At 43.3% G+C, this 18623-nt stretch overlaps 1 protein-coding gene across 1 annotated transcript in view; it reads right to left on the reverse strand.

Moving 5' to 3' along the window:
- Window positions 1-16634, reverse strand: part of RAB8B (RAB8B, member RAS oncogene family) — a 67438-nt gene extending 50804 nt beyond the window's left edge. The window contains exon 1 of the mRNA XM_059913093.1: window positions 16428-16634. Coding sequence (XP_059769076.1) covers window positions 16428-16551 — 124 coding nt within the window. The 5' untranslated portion in view covers window positions 16552-16634. The remainder of the gene's footprint in view (window positions 1-16427) is intronic.
- Between the last annotated feature and the right edge of the window lie 1989 nt (window positions 16635-18623).

The raw sequence follows: 18623 nt of genomic DNA on the forward strand, positions 1-18623 counted from the left end.
AATGACTTCAATTAAAAGGCAAAATGAGACTGCCACTGGAACCAGAAGGCAGTTAGTAGGAAACAAATTGAGCAGACAATTCCTGGAAGCTGGTGGAGGAAGCGTTTCAAGGAACAAGTGACAAATGGTGCCAAGTGCTGCTGAGAGGCCAAGAGGGATGAGGAAAGAGCAAAGGCCACTGGCCTGTTCACTGAGGACAGGACAACCTGAGCGCAGCGTGGAAGCAGGCGGGGCCGGATTTCAAGGCGTTAATGAGTGAGGAGATGGTAGAAAAGTGCAAGTGACAAGACTTCTCTTTCAAGAAGTTAAACGACAAAAGGAAAGGCGATGGGGAGAAAGGTGACTTGAGGAAGGGGTGAGTTTAAGCGATCTCCTTATCAAAATGGGGATGATTTCAACAGGATTGAAAGCAGAGCAGAAAGGGCCAGCAGAGAAAGAGAAAGAGGAGAGAGAAGATGTAAGAGAGGAGGAGGACGACTGCCAGGGCCCGGCCCCAGGAGTAGGAGGGTATTACATCAAGAACATCAACCAACAGGTCAGCACCGGCTCCTTGGAGAGAAGGGGAAAGGAAACAAGGGGAAGATGAAAATACGCAGAAATTATAATGGCAAGAAAGGACGTTGAGGAAGCTCTTGTTATGGGGTCATGGGGTCTTTGCTGGAAAACAGGGGAAAGGGGGAGACATTTGCTGTGATTTGAGTGAGACATGAACAGCTGGAAAGTGCCATTGGCCACCAACTGTACATTCACGCTACAAGCATTTACGGAGGGCCTTCCAGGCACCAAAAACTGTGCATTTACACATGGGCATAAGTGAAGTCAGCAGGCATTTATTACTATAGGCAAATACTCTGGGTAAAAGAGAAACAGGTTGATTTTATCATTCTCACATCTAGAAAAAGACCATAAGCAGTAACAGGTGATAATTACACATCCTTTGAAGCTTATGTATGTGCTAATAGATGAGATTCTCACTATTACAGGAGCCCAAATCCATTCCTCAGAAGGAAATATATGGTGTTAGTTCATTTATTCCACAGATACTGCATGCCTGAACATCAGACAAATGAGCTCTGAAGAGGCAAGCCATGGTTCCTGTCCTCCAGAAGGTCACCATCAGATGGGATGTCCTGAAAGCTTCCGCTCATTCCAACATTTTGGCACATTTGAGTGCTCAGAACATTAACTGAACCAACCCTCACAATCTCTATGCTTCATTAGGAGGTAAGACTGGCTATCTGAACATTTTTAACAAATACTTTTCTGGATGCAACATGATTTTAGGGAATGGACTGGACCAGAAAGTTCCATGGCATGGTTTTTCAGTGCCATTAAACCCCAAGATGAACTCTCTTCACCGCAGCTTTTCAAATTATAAATTAAATGTGTCACTTCCCTGCACATAACGCTACATATGTATTTTCAACTACAGTCACAATAAAAGCTATCCTCCTTACCCCTTCATGACTTGTTCCCTGTCACCTCTTGTACCATCCTTGTGTGTGGGGGGGTGTAATTTTTTTTTAATGTTTAAAAACATTTTTAGGGCTTCCCTGGTGGCGCAGTGGTTGAGAGTCTGCCTGCCAATGCAGGGGACACGGGTTCGAGCCCTGGTCTGGGAAGATCCCACATGCCACGGAGCAACTAGGCCCGTGAGCCACAATTACTGAGCCTGCGCATCTGGAGCTTGTGCTCCGCAACAAGAGAGGCCGTGATAGTGAGAGGCCGGCGCACTGCGATGAAGAGTGGTCCCCACTTGCCATAACTGGAGAGAGCCCTCGCACAGAAACGAAGACCCAACACAGCCATAAATAAATAAATAAATTAATTAATTAAAAAAAAAAAAAAACAAACATTTTTATGCTAGTAAAGAGCATCTCACTTCACCTTCCTGGTCCAAGCAAGCACTGTACAAAACCAAACCCAGTTCTGGCTTTATTCCTACCATGTACATTTAACCATTCAGTATGTACTAAATATCACAGGGGGGAAAAGGATTAAAAGGGGGGAAGATCATGCTTTACACTCACACTGACACATTTCCCTAATTCTCTTGATGAGACACTTTAATGATTAAAAAGAAATTAATAGCATGTATCAATATTGCAAAAATATGATTAATGACTTTTTTGAGATGAAAGTATCATCATCCTGATTGTTAGGTAAAGAAAAGCCTATTAACTAACTTTCAAGTAGGGTAATTTACTCCATTAAAATCAGCTACGATGTTTCAAGATTTAATGTATTGTTCAAATTCATGTATGCAAACAAACTCATTAAAATTCAGGTGACCTCACTCAGAAACTCACTGCACTTAAAATTCAGGGCCCTAACAGAGGACATTGAGCTGGAATATTTAAATTGAAACATTTGTCCTTTCTAGACAGGGCATCCGACACTGATTTTGTTTTTGTTTTTGTTTTCACCAGAAGGAGGAATTCAAGATGCCTGAGAGTTTGCAGCAGCTAAAAGGTTCTGAAGAACTTGCTGCTTATATCATACCGACATCCTGCACCCAAGGTCAAGGGCTGTGTTGGACACCTCCTTACACCAGCTGAGGCCAAGGACAATCACCTTCACTTTGGAAATGGGTTTAAAGAAATACTTCTCACTCTAGCTTAGTAAAACGCATGTAGTCCTAAACTTTAAGGATTAATTTTCTAGAAAACTAAAGCACACCCCATTAAGCAACCAAAATGTCCCTGTTCATATTTTTTATGGCACTTGTGCTAGCAGGTGTTTCTCAAGTTACCTGGAGAAAAACCAAACCCTCACCACCTACTGACCCTGGCTGCGTGCGAGGCCCTATGCTAAATGCTTCCCTACAGGACTTCATTAAACTGCCTCATGCCAATTCTCTGCAGAAGAAGGGACAGGGACCAAGGAGGTTTAAAGGATGTGATGATGTCACCCAGCTGGTAAGGAGTAGCGCCCACAGTGCACCTTGCGCCACATCACCTCCTTAAAGATAGCTAATCTTTTTTTCGTTTATTTTTTAACACTTCTGAGTCACTGTTGGGGCAGAAAGGCATAGTGGTTAAAAACATAGACTCCGGAACCAGACTGCCTGGATTCAGATCGGGGCTGGTTCCACCACTTACCAGCTGTGTGACACTAAGATGTTATTCAACCACTCTGTGCATCAATTACCTCATCTGGAAAAAGTGGAAATAATAACAGAATGTACCTGAGAGGTTGTTGTGAGAATTAAATGGGTCAATCCATGAAAAATGTTAATTCATGTAAAATGCCTAGAACTGTACCTGATATATAGTAAACACTAGGTAAATGTTAGCTCTTATCATTAAAAGCAAGTGTTAGAACAATGAAACCCCACGATCACCAAGGTTCTCATAGCGAACCCACCCTCAGGGAACCAAGACTGAGTTCACCCACACACAGTCACACACACACACACCTTTTTGTGTATCTCCCATGTGCCAAAGACATTATGCACACAACAATGCATTTCAGTCTCGAAATAAAACATAACAAAATTCCTGCAAGAGAGTCAGTACCCTTCCTTTATCAATAAGGAAAATGGTTAAATAATTCGCCCAAGGCTCTCAAGTAGGAAGTAGCAGAATCAGGATTGGAATTTGAGAGTTTCTGTCTCAAAAGCCCGAGTTCTTTTATCTACACAATGTTATCTTCAGTTCTTACGTCTACTTTTCCCATTGTGTTGGTGAGTCCACTGCTATCACTTAGGATCGGAGTTTTGGAAGGGACTTTTGAGTGTATCTAGCACAACATTCCCTGTTTGCTTATGAAGAAAAATGGAAGCCTGGGAGGCTCGCTACTGGCTTGCCCGAAGTCACATGATGAATGTCACTGCCACGGTGCCACGCTGCCGCTTTTTCCTCTTGGATGCTGGTGGCCTGTCTCTAGGAGGCCCCCAGCCTTGCTCCAACGACCTCTGTATAAATCAAGAATGCAAAGGCTAAGTTTGGACCCAGGGGCTCCCCAGTGAGGCAAGTACATTAGCAAATGGACTTGGTTATATGCAGTTTCGCTGCTTGGACCTTTCCGCTTTCTGGCTCACAGCAGCGTTCTGGAGACTCAGGGTTAGCAAACAAATCAGGTGTTGGTCTGGTCTACAATGTCACTGTGAATCTGAGGAAAACTGCCGAACGAGGCTTTACAAACAAAACCCAGAGTAGAGACAATTTCACCCTGGAAGAAAAGAAAGGACAGGCTAACGAGAAGTTTAATTTGTCAAAGGAAGGAAGCTCACAATTAAAGCAGCTGTTCCTAGCACACTACAGTCTATCTGAGGCCAACAACGTACGTACAAGCATAACAAACCATCGGCCCCATGTGGAGAAGCAATGCTGAGATTCCTGACATAATTAGTTTCCTTTCCACAAAAGAGCTGGATCCATAATTAAACTCTGTCTCCTCCTGCCCCCGTTCTGCTGTGTATATATCTGATTGCTTCCTAAGAGACTGGGTTAGAGAGCAGGAGACAACCCGAAACCACAGTTCACTGACGTCCCAGGGCCAACAGGCGACACGATGCATGTTTGTAGTAGCTGTTACTGGGCCTTGTCCAGGGAGAGGCTGATTTCATCCCTCCACTCAACACACTTCTCAAGGGTTTGCTGGTCAGTTTACACAGTTCTTACAGACCACTGGAAGTGACCGCTAAGACAGGCTAAGTGCCAGGGCACTGAGTCCCACGGAAAACTGCAGGGCCCATTCTGAGAGGAACAGGTTGTTGTGGACAGACTATAGTCCAGAACTGAAATGAAGTTCAAGACTCAAGTCTTGGCTCCTCCACCTACCTGCTTGATTGATCAAGAGTCTGTCCCCCTCTCAGAACCTTAGCTTCCTTGCCTAGAACATGAAGACAATCTCTGTCCATGGACATGATTACTGAGGAGTTTAAACAGGGACGTAAGTGCAAGTACTCTGTAAACAGTAAAGGTCCAAGCGAAGCGAAGGGGCAGCCGAGGAAGTCTGCTTATCTCCTAACTGGTCTCTGTGTGGAAAATCCCCAGTGACTCCCCACTGCTCTCAGGATAAAAGTCCAGACTCCTGAACAGGTGTAAAGTCCCTTCACAATCTGCCCTCTAATTACCCTTCAACTTGACCTCTTGTCACACGCCCGTCACTTGAGTTCCTCCAGGGGCTGTGACTCCCACACCTGCAGGGGACAGCCCTCCCTCCTGACACTCCACATTCTACCCAACTAACCCGTCCTGGGGGCCTGATTTTAACTTCCACGTCATTCCCCCCTAGACGTCCTCCTCTACCTCTCCTCCATGCTTTCTTAACATCTTACATTAATCCCTTTGAAGCCCTTTTAATCATTGTGTTCAAACTGCCTGGATACTCACTACTCTTTTCTCCTCTCAATATTTCGTGGACTAAAGAAGATTGTTCACTGAATGAGTGAATTTAGTGAAAATAACTTAGTGTCTGACACTAGTAGCCTACTAACAGATCACTACAGTTCCCAACCCCAGCCTCTCCTTTTTACTGATAAGAAAAGAAAGGCCAAAGGAAAAAAAAAAAAAGACAAAAGAAAACAAAGGCCACGAGAAGCTAAAAGACTTGCCCAAAAGCAAATGACTAATCACCCTACGTCCCCTAGTTCAATCTCTGACTTTTCTCCCACAAAATACTTACTATGTCCAGGTTTTATGCTATACCATCAATGTCTTTCCATAGCAAGAGAACTGAAGGTAGAGGAGTTGTAAGAGAAAAGAGACTTGAAATCAGAAAACTACTGCTCAAGGCCAGGCTCTGTTTGACCCTGAACAATCTCCATGCCTCTGGGTCTCAGGCCCCCCAACTGTCAAACAGAAATTTAGCATCAGCATACCTAAGAAGCAAAAGGCTTCCTATTGTTTGTTTATTTTTCACCTACTTCGCCATGTTTTATGTGACAAAAATGAGGTAATCTGAAAATACTTTATACATCTCAAAGAAGTATTTTTACAGCTTTCAAGTACAGTTATCCCTGGGTACCTGTGGGGGACTGGTTCTAGGACACCCCTGCCCCAAAGAGTATGCATATCAAAATCTGCAGATGCTCAAGTCCCTTATATAAAATGGCACAGTATTTGGCATATAACCTATGCACATCCTCCCATATACTTTAAATCATCTCTGTATTACTTACAATACCTAACACAATGTAAATGCTATGTAAATAGATGCTGGCACGTGGCAAATGCAAGTTTTGCTTTTAAGAACTTCCTGGAGTTTTTTTTCCTGAGTATTTTCAATCCAAGTTTGGTTCAATCCTCAGATGTAGAATCTGTGGATGTGGAACCCATGGATACAAAGGGCTGACTATAGTTATTTTTCTGGTGACATTTAGCTTTATTGTTTAAACCAAGACATTTTTAAGGACAGGATTCAAAAACATTAAGCAGTCTCTTTGGTACTATAAAAAGTGTAATCAAATTACAAGATCAACACAGGCTCAGCTTGGATTAACTAATGCTACTTCCTCTTCCTTCTGTCTTCATGTCATCAAAACCCTAGTGTCTACCTGCAAAAAGAAACCTCCCCACAATCATTAACTGAAAAAGGACAAACCCTTTTTTTATTTACAGACACTACTTGATTTCATAGACTCACAGAATGCTGCAGCCAGAAGAGACTGAAGACCATCGAAGCCTGAACTTGCCTTTCACAATGAGAAAACAGGCCTGGTCTAATGTCCTTAGGAAGGACTTGTGCCATCACTGATTGGAAACGTGCAACAATTGTTTTTCAGAGTACTATATACTTTATTTTGCAATAACAAGGAGACGACCTGACCAAAAAAATGTGGTAAATCATATAATGAGATTCCAACAGAAAATAAAATACAATGGTGTTTATCGAAGCTGAAGGCTGAAGGGCCAAGACAGAGACACACCTCTGATGATATTTATATATACATGTTTTTAAATGTAATTGTTATGGAATTTTGTGGATGTGAAAGAAATTATTTTGCTTGTTTCGTTAATTTTTCATGCTTCTATAAGACTGGAAATTTTCAAAACAATAGTAAGTAGACAAAATAGGAAATGCACTCACTCAAATTATTTTGTTTATGGACAACATCCTAATCTGTTCATTGCTGGTTATGACTGAGACATGGTTATGACGATTTTTTATTATTTAGTTTTAAACAATGTAAGAAAGCAATGCAGTCAAAAGTCACCATATCTTAGGCAGAAGTTTCTAACTCCTCACCCAACAGTTTATTCCAACTGTTAACAAAAGCAAAAGAGACTGAAAAGTAGTCAAAGAAACTGATACAGGAGAAGGGTGTAATGCTGTTTTCATTCTTCTCTTCCTAATCCAATCCCCTCTCCCCAAACCCTGATAGGGGTGAGGTGTTAATGGAGAGTGAAATGAGAAAGTGGTCTGAATCATTCCAAAAATGGAATAGTTAACTCTCAATAAAGAATTGTTTTCCATGCCATCTCAAGATTTTATTCAGAGACCTTAAGAAAAGAAAAAATAAAAAAATTCCTTGTTGAAAAACATAAACAGCTATCCCATCCAAATTCATAAGCAACAAATTACAGTAGGGTTAGTCATTGACATCTCACAATGCAAACTTTCTTTTTTTTTCGTAATGGATTTCGTGTATGAGATTTGCATGAGATTAAACTATTTTGCGATACCTATTCCAGCTAAACAAATATTGCATAGGGTCATAAGAAATGAACTCTTATAATTCAACTTTTAAGTAGATCACCCTATATTTCAGGTCAAAAGTTGATCATACATTTTAGAGACTGCCCTTCTACTTTATACATCAGGAAAATATGAATTATTAAAAGAATTACTGCCAAGTTCTTCCCTCAAATATGCAAAATTACGACATGATGTGGGTAAGTCACGCCAGTCCCAACTTTGCCAGCAGGAAGCTGTGAAACACGACATACTGCTTAACGACTTTGTGGTTGGTTTTTATCATGATGAGGTGGGATTCCATACCTAACCGAGCTTCTGCTAAGCGCTTTGAAACCCTGCAATGCCGTCATGGGACTGCAAGCAGCACTGTCACCCAGCCTGTCTTAGTGACAGCAAGCCTAATCTAATGAACATGAGGACATGCAGAGCTTTCGCATTTTCTCCTGGGAGCCAAGAATTAAAATTCTGGGCTGAGGAAGATGAGAGCTCCGTAGAAAACGTCCAAAGTTTCAGCAACAGGTAAATACCAAAGTGTCTAATTAAACTGATGCTGGATGCTACAGGCAAGACAGCAAGAAAATACTTTGTCACAGTCAAGAAACAGGGCTGCTGCAAGAACTGTTTCCAAGTTGTTTCCATCACTTTATGTGGCTTCCCTAAGGAAGTCCTAAGTAACTACGTAACTTTAAAAAAAAAAGCAGTGCATACATTTCTTTCTCTAAGGACAATCAGGCACCTACTTCCTTTAAGGTTCTTAATAATTCAATGCAAAATAAGGAAAATCCCAAAAGTCAAAACTGAACACAGGAAAAGGACACATCTCCAGACACAATGTATCCAATAGGGACTTCCCTGGTGGCTCAGTGGTTAAGAATACACCTGCCAGTGCAGGGGACACTGGTCCGGGAAGATCCCACATGCCGCAGAGCAACTAAGCCCGTGCGCCACAACTACTGAGCCTGTGCTCTACAGCCCACGCTCTAGAGCCCACGAGCCACAACTACTGAGCCCGTGTGCCACAGCTACTGAAGCCCGCATGCCTAGAGCCAGTGCTCTGCAACAAGAGAAGCCACCGCAATGAGAAGCCCGCGCACCACAACAAAGACCCAATGCAGCCAAAAATAAATAAATTTATTTAAAAAAAAAATATATATATATATGCAATAGTCATTGACAGATAATGTTTTAATACTTAAATTTAACCATGACACACTGCACAGCAGACACTACATATTCACTTTAGAAAACAGATAGCAGGGACTTCCCTGGTGGTCCAGTGGTAAAAAATCTGCCTTCCAACACAGGGGACATGGGTTCGATCCCTGGTCAGGGAACTAAGATCCCACATGTTGCAGGGCAACTAAGCCCGTGCACAACTAGAGAGAAGCCAGAGCACTGCAACAAAAGATCCTGCATGCCTCATGAAAGATCCCGCATGCCTCAACGAAGATCCCGTGTGCCGCGACTAAGACCGACACAGCCAAAAAACAAAAAAAGAAAATAAATAAAGAAAAGAAGAAGAAAAAGAAAATAGATAGCAAAGGTGTAGGATGTTGCCATCCACTCTCTCTGTCCATTGCCCATGGCCCACATCAGGAATCTATCACAGCCCTCGGTCTTGCTGAGCTCAGACAGGACCTCAGAACTCTATACAACACAGCATGCTGGGAGGCAGCTACCAACCCATCAGCATCGACATTCATGCTGAAGCCCATTTCGTCCCAGCTTTGCATAGTCCTCAACCCACTATACCAAAATACTGAAACAGATCTTCAGAGAAAGCCACTACATGACAGTTTCAAGACTACCCAAAAACCATCATTTAAGCCATAAAAAGGTATTTTTCCATATTATGTAATTTCTAAAGGATAATAAGAGCAGAAAACATAACTGCAAACATTAGTTTTACTCTAGACACTATGCTGTTCCACTGAGATACACAAGCGGTTCTATATAATAAATGTTTATACCCATCTTTTTAAAAATAGAATTTGGCTTTATTCAACCCAAACACCCAGCCCAATTCCAAACCACTCACTACCCTGTCACTCAAACAGTGCTGGGCAGAACACAGACACAAACATAGCTCCATCTGCTAATTAAAACCGGGCATGAAACTGTTAATAGGCATCTGTTGCATTGTTTGAAGCTAATGGGCAAAGACAAAGCTGAAATGGCTCTTCTAAAGCAAACCCAGTGATTTCACTCATTTTCTATTTGGTATTTATGTTAGTGGGGGGTTGGAAGCAGAGTGTTAAACAGCTTATTATGGAGACTGAAAGACAAGTGAAATATCTTTCAGAGTCTAAAATATCCCTTTAAAACTGATTATAGAAAGACAGCATTTTATAGTGGGGGAAATACCATTCTTGTATTAAGCATTCAAATTAAGCACTATTAATCTTGCCTCAGACATCGTCTAATTATCTAGAATATTATGAAAGATAATAACTAAAATTTAAGCAATGCTTTATAGCTCATATAGTGCTTTCATAATTCATTCATCCAATTGATTAGTCATTTAATAGAGGCCTTGGAGACTTAAAAGGTGAATAAGATTTGATTCCTGCCCTAGGGAACTCACATCAACCCTGAAAAGTTGGTATAGTATTAGTATACTCTAGTACAGATAAAGGAACTAAGGCCCTAGAAGGACGACTGACTCACTAAAGGCCAGAAATGTAGGAACGGCAGATGTCAGGACATGAACCCTGATCTGACCCCAGACCTATTGCTCTTAATTGACCACGCAATCTCCCTAACAGCAAACATGAACCAAGCCGCTACATCGGCTACTTAAATTTCAGAAGATCCATATTATGTTATGTTCCACAATATTACTCACCATCTAACAGCTACTTCCCCATTCCCCACTCCCACCCTCTTCTCATCCTGCTATGAAAACTCTTTCCTGCAGAATTTTCCCACGTACTCATTCTAACACACACCAGAGAGCGGGTCTCCAGAATGGTCCTGTGTGCAGGCAGGCAGATCTGACCTACAGCCAGCCTCAGGCCATGCCGGCAGCTCCCTGGTCTCCCACTTCTGGTTCCATGGTTCCTTCTAGATTCAGTTATCAGATTCCACTAAAATATCAACTGCTAAATTTTTCCTTGTCTTCAAAGACAATATCCAAACCTATCTCCCTGCAGCTTTTCTTAGAGGATCCAAACAATCTTGGTGCTGTTGCCAAGAGAACCTCCTCCCTGGTTTGCTGCCATGCGGAACAGCTGGTGAAGCTCTTTGTGAAAGTACGCTTATTCTTAAGACACATCCAGGTCTGTCTCCAAGACTCAGTTTCCCACTCCCATCCTTGATTTGTTGAATGGCTTTTTGCATTCGCTAGAACACTAACTGAGGAGATGAGTTTAACCCTTTATGATCAAGCATTAAAATCCTGAAACAGTGTTCTTTTCAAAGCTATCACCTAGATGGGAAGTCTATCGACAGCTTTGAAAGAAAGGGCCATGGGGCTCTCTCCCTTTCTCCTCTTAGCAGAAGTCCAGGTTCCCAAGCAGACTTTCTGCTGACCCCTCTGTCACCCACCACCAGTCAGGGCAGTTCTTCATTCTGCACTGGGAGTCTGGAGGAAGACTCTCCCTTCCCTTCCTTTGCCCAGATGCTGAGAAGTGGGAAAGCAAAAGCAGATGTGTGGCCCAAAACTGCTCCAAAGAAAGATGAAAAGAGCTCAGGTCCTCCTGCCCCTGTGGACACCGATGGGGAGAGTGATAACGCAGACGGTGTTCCTGTGCCCAGTTTCCAGAATTCCTTCAGCCAAGCTATTGAAGCAGCCTTCACGAAACTGGACACGCCAGCTACTTCAGATCCCCTCTCTGAAGAGAAAGGAGGAAGAAAAGAAAAAACAAACAGAAGCTCCTGTTCAGCACCTCCGTCGTCCACACCAAGTGACACTATTGGCCTGGCTACCTTCTCCATCCGGTTTTCTTTTTTCAGTGCTTTTGTTTTGCTGCTGTAATTTTTAAGTATTTGAGTTTGAACAGATTAGCTCTGGGGGGAGGGGGTTTCCACAATGTGAGGGGGAACCAAGAAAATTTTAAATACAGTGTATTTTCCAGCTTCCCGTCTTCACGCCAAAATAAAGTACTGACACTCACAAGAGGGAAAAAAAAAAAAAAAGACAGTGACATTAAAATAAGGCTTCATGTACAAAATGTTCAATTTGAAGTTGCCTGTCCCTTACATATTTTTGTTTGGGAGGTTGAAACCACGGAAAACAACTATGAAAATTAAAATTGACTTGCACTACATATCTGGATTATGCTCAGCCAAATGTTGATATCATCTTGGATAAAAATGTAAATATGACAAAATTTGTTTTTCAGTCAATCAGTCTTGATAAAAACTTTGAATTGCTACCAACCAAAAACAGTTTTTCATTTTAAGCTGGGGTCAGCGAACTCTTTCTGTAAAGGAACAGTTAGTAAATATTTTTAAGCTTTGTGGGACCCATATGGTGTCTGTGCATATTCTTTGTTTTGTGTTACTTTTTAATAACCCTTTAAAAATGTAAAAACCATTCTTCGCTTGTGGACTGCACAAAAACAGGCTGCAGGCCGCAGGCCACATTTGGCCTGTGGGCCATAGTTTGCCAACCCCTAAACGAAAGTAAGTGAATCCAAGAAAAAAATGTTAGGGAATAAAAATGTTAGGCACTAGGCTGCAACGATTATCAGCACACATTAATATGACATCATTAGTTATTTCGCACATGGAAGGAATTTTCATGGCAGGATACACTTTGATCTCCTAACGTGAAACTACAGACATAGAAAGGGCAAAGGACAGTTAGAACGTGCTGAGTTAGCCCATATAAACTCCTATGGGACTCTGAGTTGTATTGGCATTTACTGTTTTCCCTGAAGTGATACAGCTAATCCAAATGGGAACACCTTAACTTTCCTCACATAAAAGCAAACGTGCAAAATTGAATTCCTCCCTGGAAAAGATGGTGACTTGAATCTATGGTGGTGATCATACTGATCAGAAATAGCAGCAGCTCAGCTGTGAAAAGTGATCCAGACTTGAATCTGGGGTTTCACTAGAGGCTCTTCTACAACCAGCTGTGTGATCTTGACAGTATCAACCTAAGCTCAGTTTTCTTACTTATAAAACTGGGCCATGGGCATAAGGTAGATAATTTCTAAGACTCTGCTGTCAAACTATGACTATACTAAATAATAAAACCACTCAGGAAATACCCTAACAGGAAGAAGGGGGCAGGGCAGGGGAGAGACAGTTAAGGGAGGAAGCTTAGACTGTCCTGTTAGAGGACAGGGCTGGGTTTTCTCTTTCTGTTCTCCCAGCACCTTGTTCGGTACAGGCCATTCCAAGACATCGATACGACCCTCGCATCAATATTAAAATGCACCCACATCCCATAAGAAATATAATTCAGAGCTACTGTATTACCGTTTCCTAGTTGTCTTAATGCTACATTTTACATACATTTAATTAATCATTATTAATGATCATGTAAGGGGCTTGGGGAGTCAATCAAAAAAATTTTTTTTTCAGTTCTTAAACGTTTGAACTGAAACGCTAGTTGGTTGTTGGTCCTAGACACTGGGCCTACAACTTCAAATGGATAAAACATCCCTACTCAAAAGTTAAATATTATCTGACTGATATACGAAAAGAGTCCCAACAAGTCAGTTGAAAAACTGCACCCTCTACCACCCCCAAGAGCAGAAAGGAAATGAGGGGAGCTGGGACATCAGAGAAGATACCAGAACCTTAGATACATGAAAGAAGAAAGCATCTGTGAGACAACTGTTTCTGTAATCAAAATGACTAATTGTCTCCTTCCTTTCATGAATGCAGAACCCCTATCAAAACAGTGTCTAGAGGTGGCAGATGTCCTTTTTTTAAAACTACTTAAATTTTAACAAAGCAAAATTAAGACTGTAAATGTATCTCCATGGGAAGAAAGAGGCATCCATACATATCTCCCAGAACACACACACACACACACACAAACCCCATGTATTAAGAAATGCCCATTAAGGAATGGACAATTCCTGGGACGCAGACCTTATCAAGTTTTGTCAGCAATGATGTGGCAGTCAGAAAAGCCCTGGAAACTTCCACACTGAGGTGCTTCAAGAAATAATTATGACTGGGAGGAGATGGACCACCAACTCTCCCCTCAGCAACCTCAGATCACCTGGAAAAAGGGGTGACGGTTGGAGGGGCGTAGATATTGCTGCCAGAGATGTGGACACTCCAAGCCTATGTTTGTGATCAGTGTGTGTGGAACTTTTCACTAGAATGATATTAACATTCACCTTATTTTCCTAGCTTAACTTCAACTCCAAAGCATTAGGTTGCAGGTATGTACAGTTTTTGTGCTGTTTGAAGGCAGTGGGCCACCACTTCCTGTCAGAGCTCTGGGGCTAAATAAGAGGCATGGGATTTCCCCACCTCCATGTCAACTGAAGACACAGCTCAGAGCCTCTCTTTACCACATCCACCCTACGGAAAATACAAAGGCCAGCATCACACATGAGATTCACCCCATTTAACGTCTACCTCCAGTTCTAAGCTCTTTCAGGACACTTGTTTTCCTGCCTTAATAACTGCAACCCTCCACAAAACCAAATTTCAGTCATTAAAAAAAAAAATTTAAAAATCCACGGAAGAAAGATTGTACTCCTTCAGAATGAAAGGTAACTTTTCAAAGCTACTATTGTAAAAGGAAGCAGGCACCCTCACAGAAAAGGTCGGACAAAAATTAAGACCAAAAAAGAGGAAACTAATAAAACTATTACAAACAAGCAAAAGTCATTTAAGGAGCTTAATGGAAACAGCATCAGTGAGATTCAGTCACTTTCGATGCAGGGGAATACTTCTGGGAGGGTCACTCGTAGAACGGACAAAAGGTGACCCACTCGACTTGTTAGAAACCGTCCTTTACCATCTGGACTGCAGTGTGCATTCAACAATGAAAAAGGGTTATGGGGTTTTGAAATGAGTACCAGCATCAAAAATTAACGCCTTTTGGTTGCTGCAACAGCTCCCATCAAATCTCTTAGGAATATACTTGAGACATGACATTTAAAATCTGCTTCCTCCGAAGAGAAAATGTCCCACTCAAGAATGACTGCCAAGAACTTGCAACTCAAACTTCCCTAAGCCCAGACATCATAACACCCGGGAGGTTTCAGACCACTCAATCCATATGAAAGACGCCAGAACAAACAAACCATAGCCCTTCCTAGTGCTTGGCTGAAGAGTGCTCTATACCCCAATATTCTTCTTTTATAAATGATAAATTATCCTTAAAACATAACTCATTACCATAGCACTAGCCCCCTAATAATCCCAGCAATTCTTGGCGAAATATGCTGTAAGAACCATTTGAAAGATGCTTAAGTGAGCCGCTATGAGAAGCCATGACATTATCCAGACAACCAAGAGCTAAGATTCTTAAGGTACTTAATTAACCGCAGCTATTTAACAAGGGAAATGATGTTAAGGTCACTTGTACAGGCAGCTTAAAACCAGCTCTGATTTGCTCTTCTTCAGGTTTACGTTAAGTTAGAGATCTTGTTACCTGACCAGAGTCTTCCAAAAGTAGGAAGGACAGCTCCCAGCCAAGACCAGAAAAATCAGAATCAATTGAAAGTAACTGAGGGGTATATTGCATGTTGTGATTCATTTAGCAAGTAATAATTAAAACCAAAGGAAAATATACAGGGAGGCAGGCAGAATGTAAGATCAATTCCCCAGCTGAGAATTATTAAACCTTCAAGGCTAAGAACTTTAAAAATTGAGAAGTGCTGTGGCACAGGAGATAGTAAAGGAATGAACCACATTTTCCTGACCACACCATTCCCAAAGTCACCCATCCTCTTAACACCCTTAACACTCACAGAACAATTTAATGCTCCATAGACAGCATCTCATTATCAGTCACTTTTTGCTCTTTCTCCTGCACTTGATCCAAAGGGAGTAAAGAGAGAGAAAATGGTAACCAGTGCTCCCAGTTACTGGAGAAAGTCCTACTTTCCATTTCCTCTCCCTTTCCCATCTTCTCTCTTCTCTGCTCAACCTCTCTACTGTATATTCTGCTTCCCTTTTTCCTTTCTATTTCACAGCCAGCTCTCCTTTACTTTCTCCACCAAGTATCCTCATTCCATCCTCTGGCCCCCTGAACTCATCTTCTACCTGCAATTTTCTTCTGCCCCCTCCCATGATATCTATGACCAGACTTCTTGTAGCCAGTGCCCCTCATCCCTTACCTCCTGATCACTCCTTCCGGATTCCCGGGTTCTCACCTCTCTTGTCCCTTGTGTCCTCTGTCCTTTACTTCACGGACCTCCCATTCCCATTCCCCCAACCCTTCATTTCCCCCTTCACATTTCCTTCCTCTTTCCTGTCTTTTAATCCATTTCACACCCACTATTCCCTTCTCTCTCTCCATGAGATTTCCTGTGTCCCCCCCACTCTGTCCCTCTAAGACCCCTCCCTGTCACACCCCCTACCCTCTCATTTCTCTCAACACCCCTAGTCCTTGTTCTTCTGGTTCCTCCTCCCCTTCCTTTGCCCCCAAGTTCCTCCTTTCAACCGCCCGCCCCCCCAGCCTCACGTCCCCACCGGCCCCCCTCCCTCATGCCCTCACCCTCTTCCACTGTCCTCGCAGCCCTGCTGTCCCCGGGGTCCCTTCCCTGGGGCTCCCAAGCCCTCCCACCGCTCTCTCCCGGCCCCCTCGCACCCGCTCCCCATTTCTCACTCCCCGTCCCCGGCCGCGGCCCCTCCCTCACCGATGGTGGAGATGAAGGTGGTGTTGAAGGCGTCCTCGGAAAAGCGGAATAGGAGGCAGGTCTTGCCCACCCCCGAGTCGCCGATCAGCAGCAGCTTGAACAGATAATCATACGTCTTCGCCATCTTCTCGCTCCGGCCCTCTGACCGCGGAGCGAGAGGAGCGGCGGAGAGAGGCGGGGAGGGGGCCGCGGGCGAGGGGGCGTGCCCGCTGAGCCGCCGCCGCTCGCCCCGCCCCGCGCTCCGCCCCTTTCCTCGGAGAAGGCCTGCGCGCCCCGCCCCGCATGGCCAATCCGCAGAGGCTTCGTCATCACCGCCCGCGCCCCAGTGTTTGGTGGGGCTTGTAGTTCCTTTGAGGAGCTTCGGGCGTGCCCGGGGCGGCCTGTCCCCGCGGCCCCAAAGGATAAAAGAAGAGCCGCTCTGGGCTGGGTGATCGGGGATTAGGCGTTTCCACTCGAGGTAGGCAGGGAGGGCCGGTTTCCAACTCTGCGTGTCCTACCACCGGAACTTAACTTCGTCGTTTCTTTGTGTGCTGGTGCCTTTCAAATCCAGGACCTCGGAATCTGTGTCCAGCCGATCCCGCATCTCTTCCACCGCGACCCGCAGCTGAGATGCTTTCTTTCCTTCCCGCTGCCCTGGCGCAGGCTGTGGATTATCTGCAGAGTGCCTTATCTGGCTTCTCCTCCAGCTGCTGCTCAGAACCACGTCTGAGCCCCCTCCCGCAGTCCGTCAGTTACGGAGCTCGAAAAGAATGATTGCGGTTCTCACTTGAACCCCACTCCTGTTCTCTTCTTCACGCCTCCAGAGCAGAGCGAAGTACAGTGGATATTTTAGAGGATCTGCTATGCAGACCGCTTACCTCCTCCCGCAGGAAGATGGACAAAAAATCTGGGAATTGAAATTTTCAAGGCTTGTGCTGCAGGCCTGTGCCCTATAAAACTGCAATCATTCATGCGAGGCAGGAACTATGACCGTGGGAATCTGGAGGATAAGATTTGGATTTTGTCTTGGCTCAGCTGCTTAACAGCACAGAGGCTTTCTGCACCTCAGTTTTCTCATCTGTAAAACGGATATAAAACAAGCTGTTTCATAGGGTTGTAGGAAAAATTAAGTGAAATACTGAATGTGAAAGCACTTTGAAATCCTTAAGGCAATGTAGAAATGTTAGTGGTGATGGTTACCTTCTTCAACCCTCTGTAGGCTCTCACTTTTACGGATAACAAATGGGGGGAAAGCAGCATTCTGTTATACTCAATTTAATCCTTTATTTCTTGTCTTAGACTATTCTTTGTGGACGTATGATTCAGGCCTCTTTCAGTCGCTAGGGGCAGAAACCCAACCAGATCACCCTCTCATGAAAGGGGGATTTAATGGCTCAGGTAAAGCAGAAGGGCAAGCGAATAGCTAAGGAGGTCTGGGACCAGAAGCTCTATCCATTCAGGGCTCTCTGTCTCTCATCTCTTCTCCCTTCTAATTTCTAACATGTCAAATACCAACAAAAACTTTTTAGAGTCCTCAATAATTTTTAAGAGGATAAAGGGTTCCTGAGGCCAAAATATACGAGAACCACAGTCTATGATTCTTAGGTCTAAGGAAACACCTTTTGGAAAGTTAGAGAAGGTTATTAAGGGAACCAGTGGACTCAACCATTAGTAGACTAAGGAGAAAACTTGGACAGTTAGTTGAACAAGACAGCAGGCTTTTCTAAAACACATCTTGTGTGCCTTGTGACTTTATGTTCAATGCCAGTGATATTCCATTCTTCGTCTTGTTGCGAGACAAGAAAGACGAGAAAATTCAGTTGGGCCTAGTAGCTGCTTTCACCTTCTATGTGAACAAAGAAAAAAAAGATAAAATGTGTCATTAACTCACACATCTTAATCATACACTACCCAGAGTGTTGCTGCTAATCTAATGTGTAATTTCTAGAGTCCACTTGATGGGAACAGATCTCTAAGAAGGTCAAAGTCACAGTTTCTATCCCCTAATGAGGAGGGATTCTGTCCTCTGGCACAGGCTGAGCCTCCTTGTCCCAGCCAGTTCCTGGGCAAGTCTGTGAACTTGGCCTCAGCCAGGGCTGAACAAATGTGGACAGCACTTTCCTCTTCATTTGGAAAAGAAGTGAAAAAAATCTTCAAAGACCACTGGAATCCTCTTTCTTCTGTAAAACGTGTACTGATTAAAATAACTTTTATTTC

This window comes from Balaenoptera ricei, chromosome 2, assembly GCF_028023285.1.
Source record: "Balaenoptera ricei isolate mBalRic1 chromosome 2, mBalRic1.hap2, whole genome shotgun sequence".
NCBI lineage: Eukaryota > Metazoa > Chordata > Mammalia > Artiodactyla > Balaenopteridae > Balaenoptera > Balaenoptera ricei.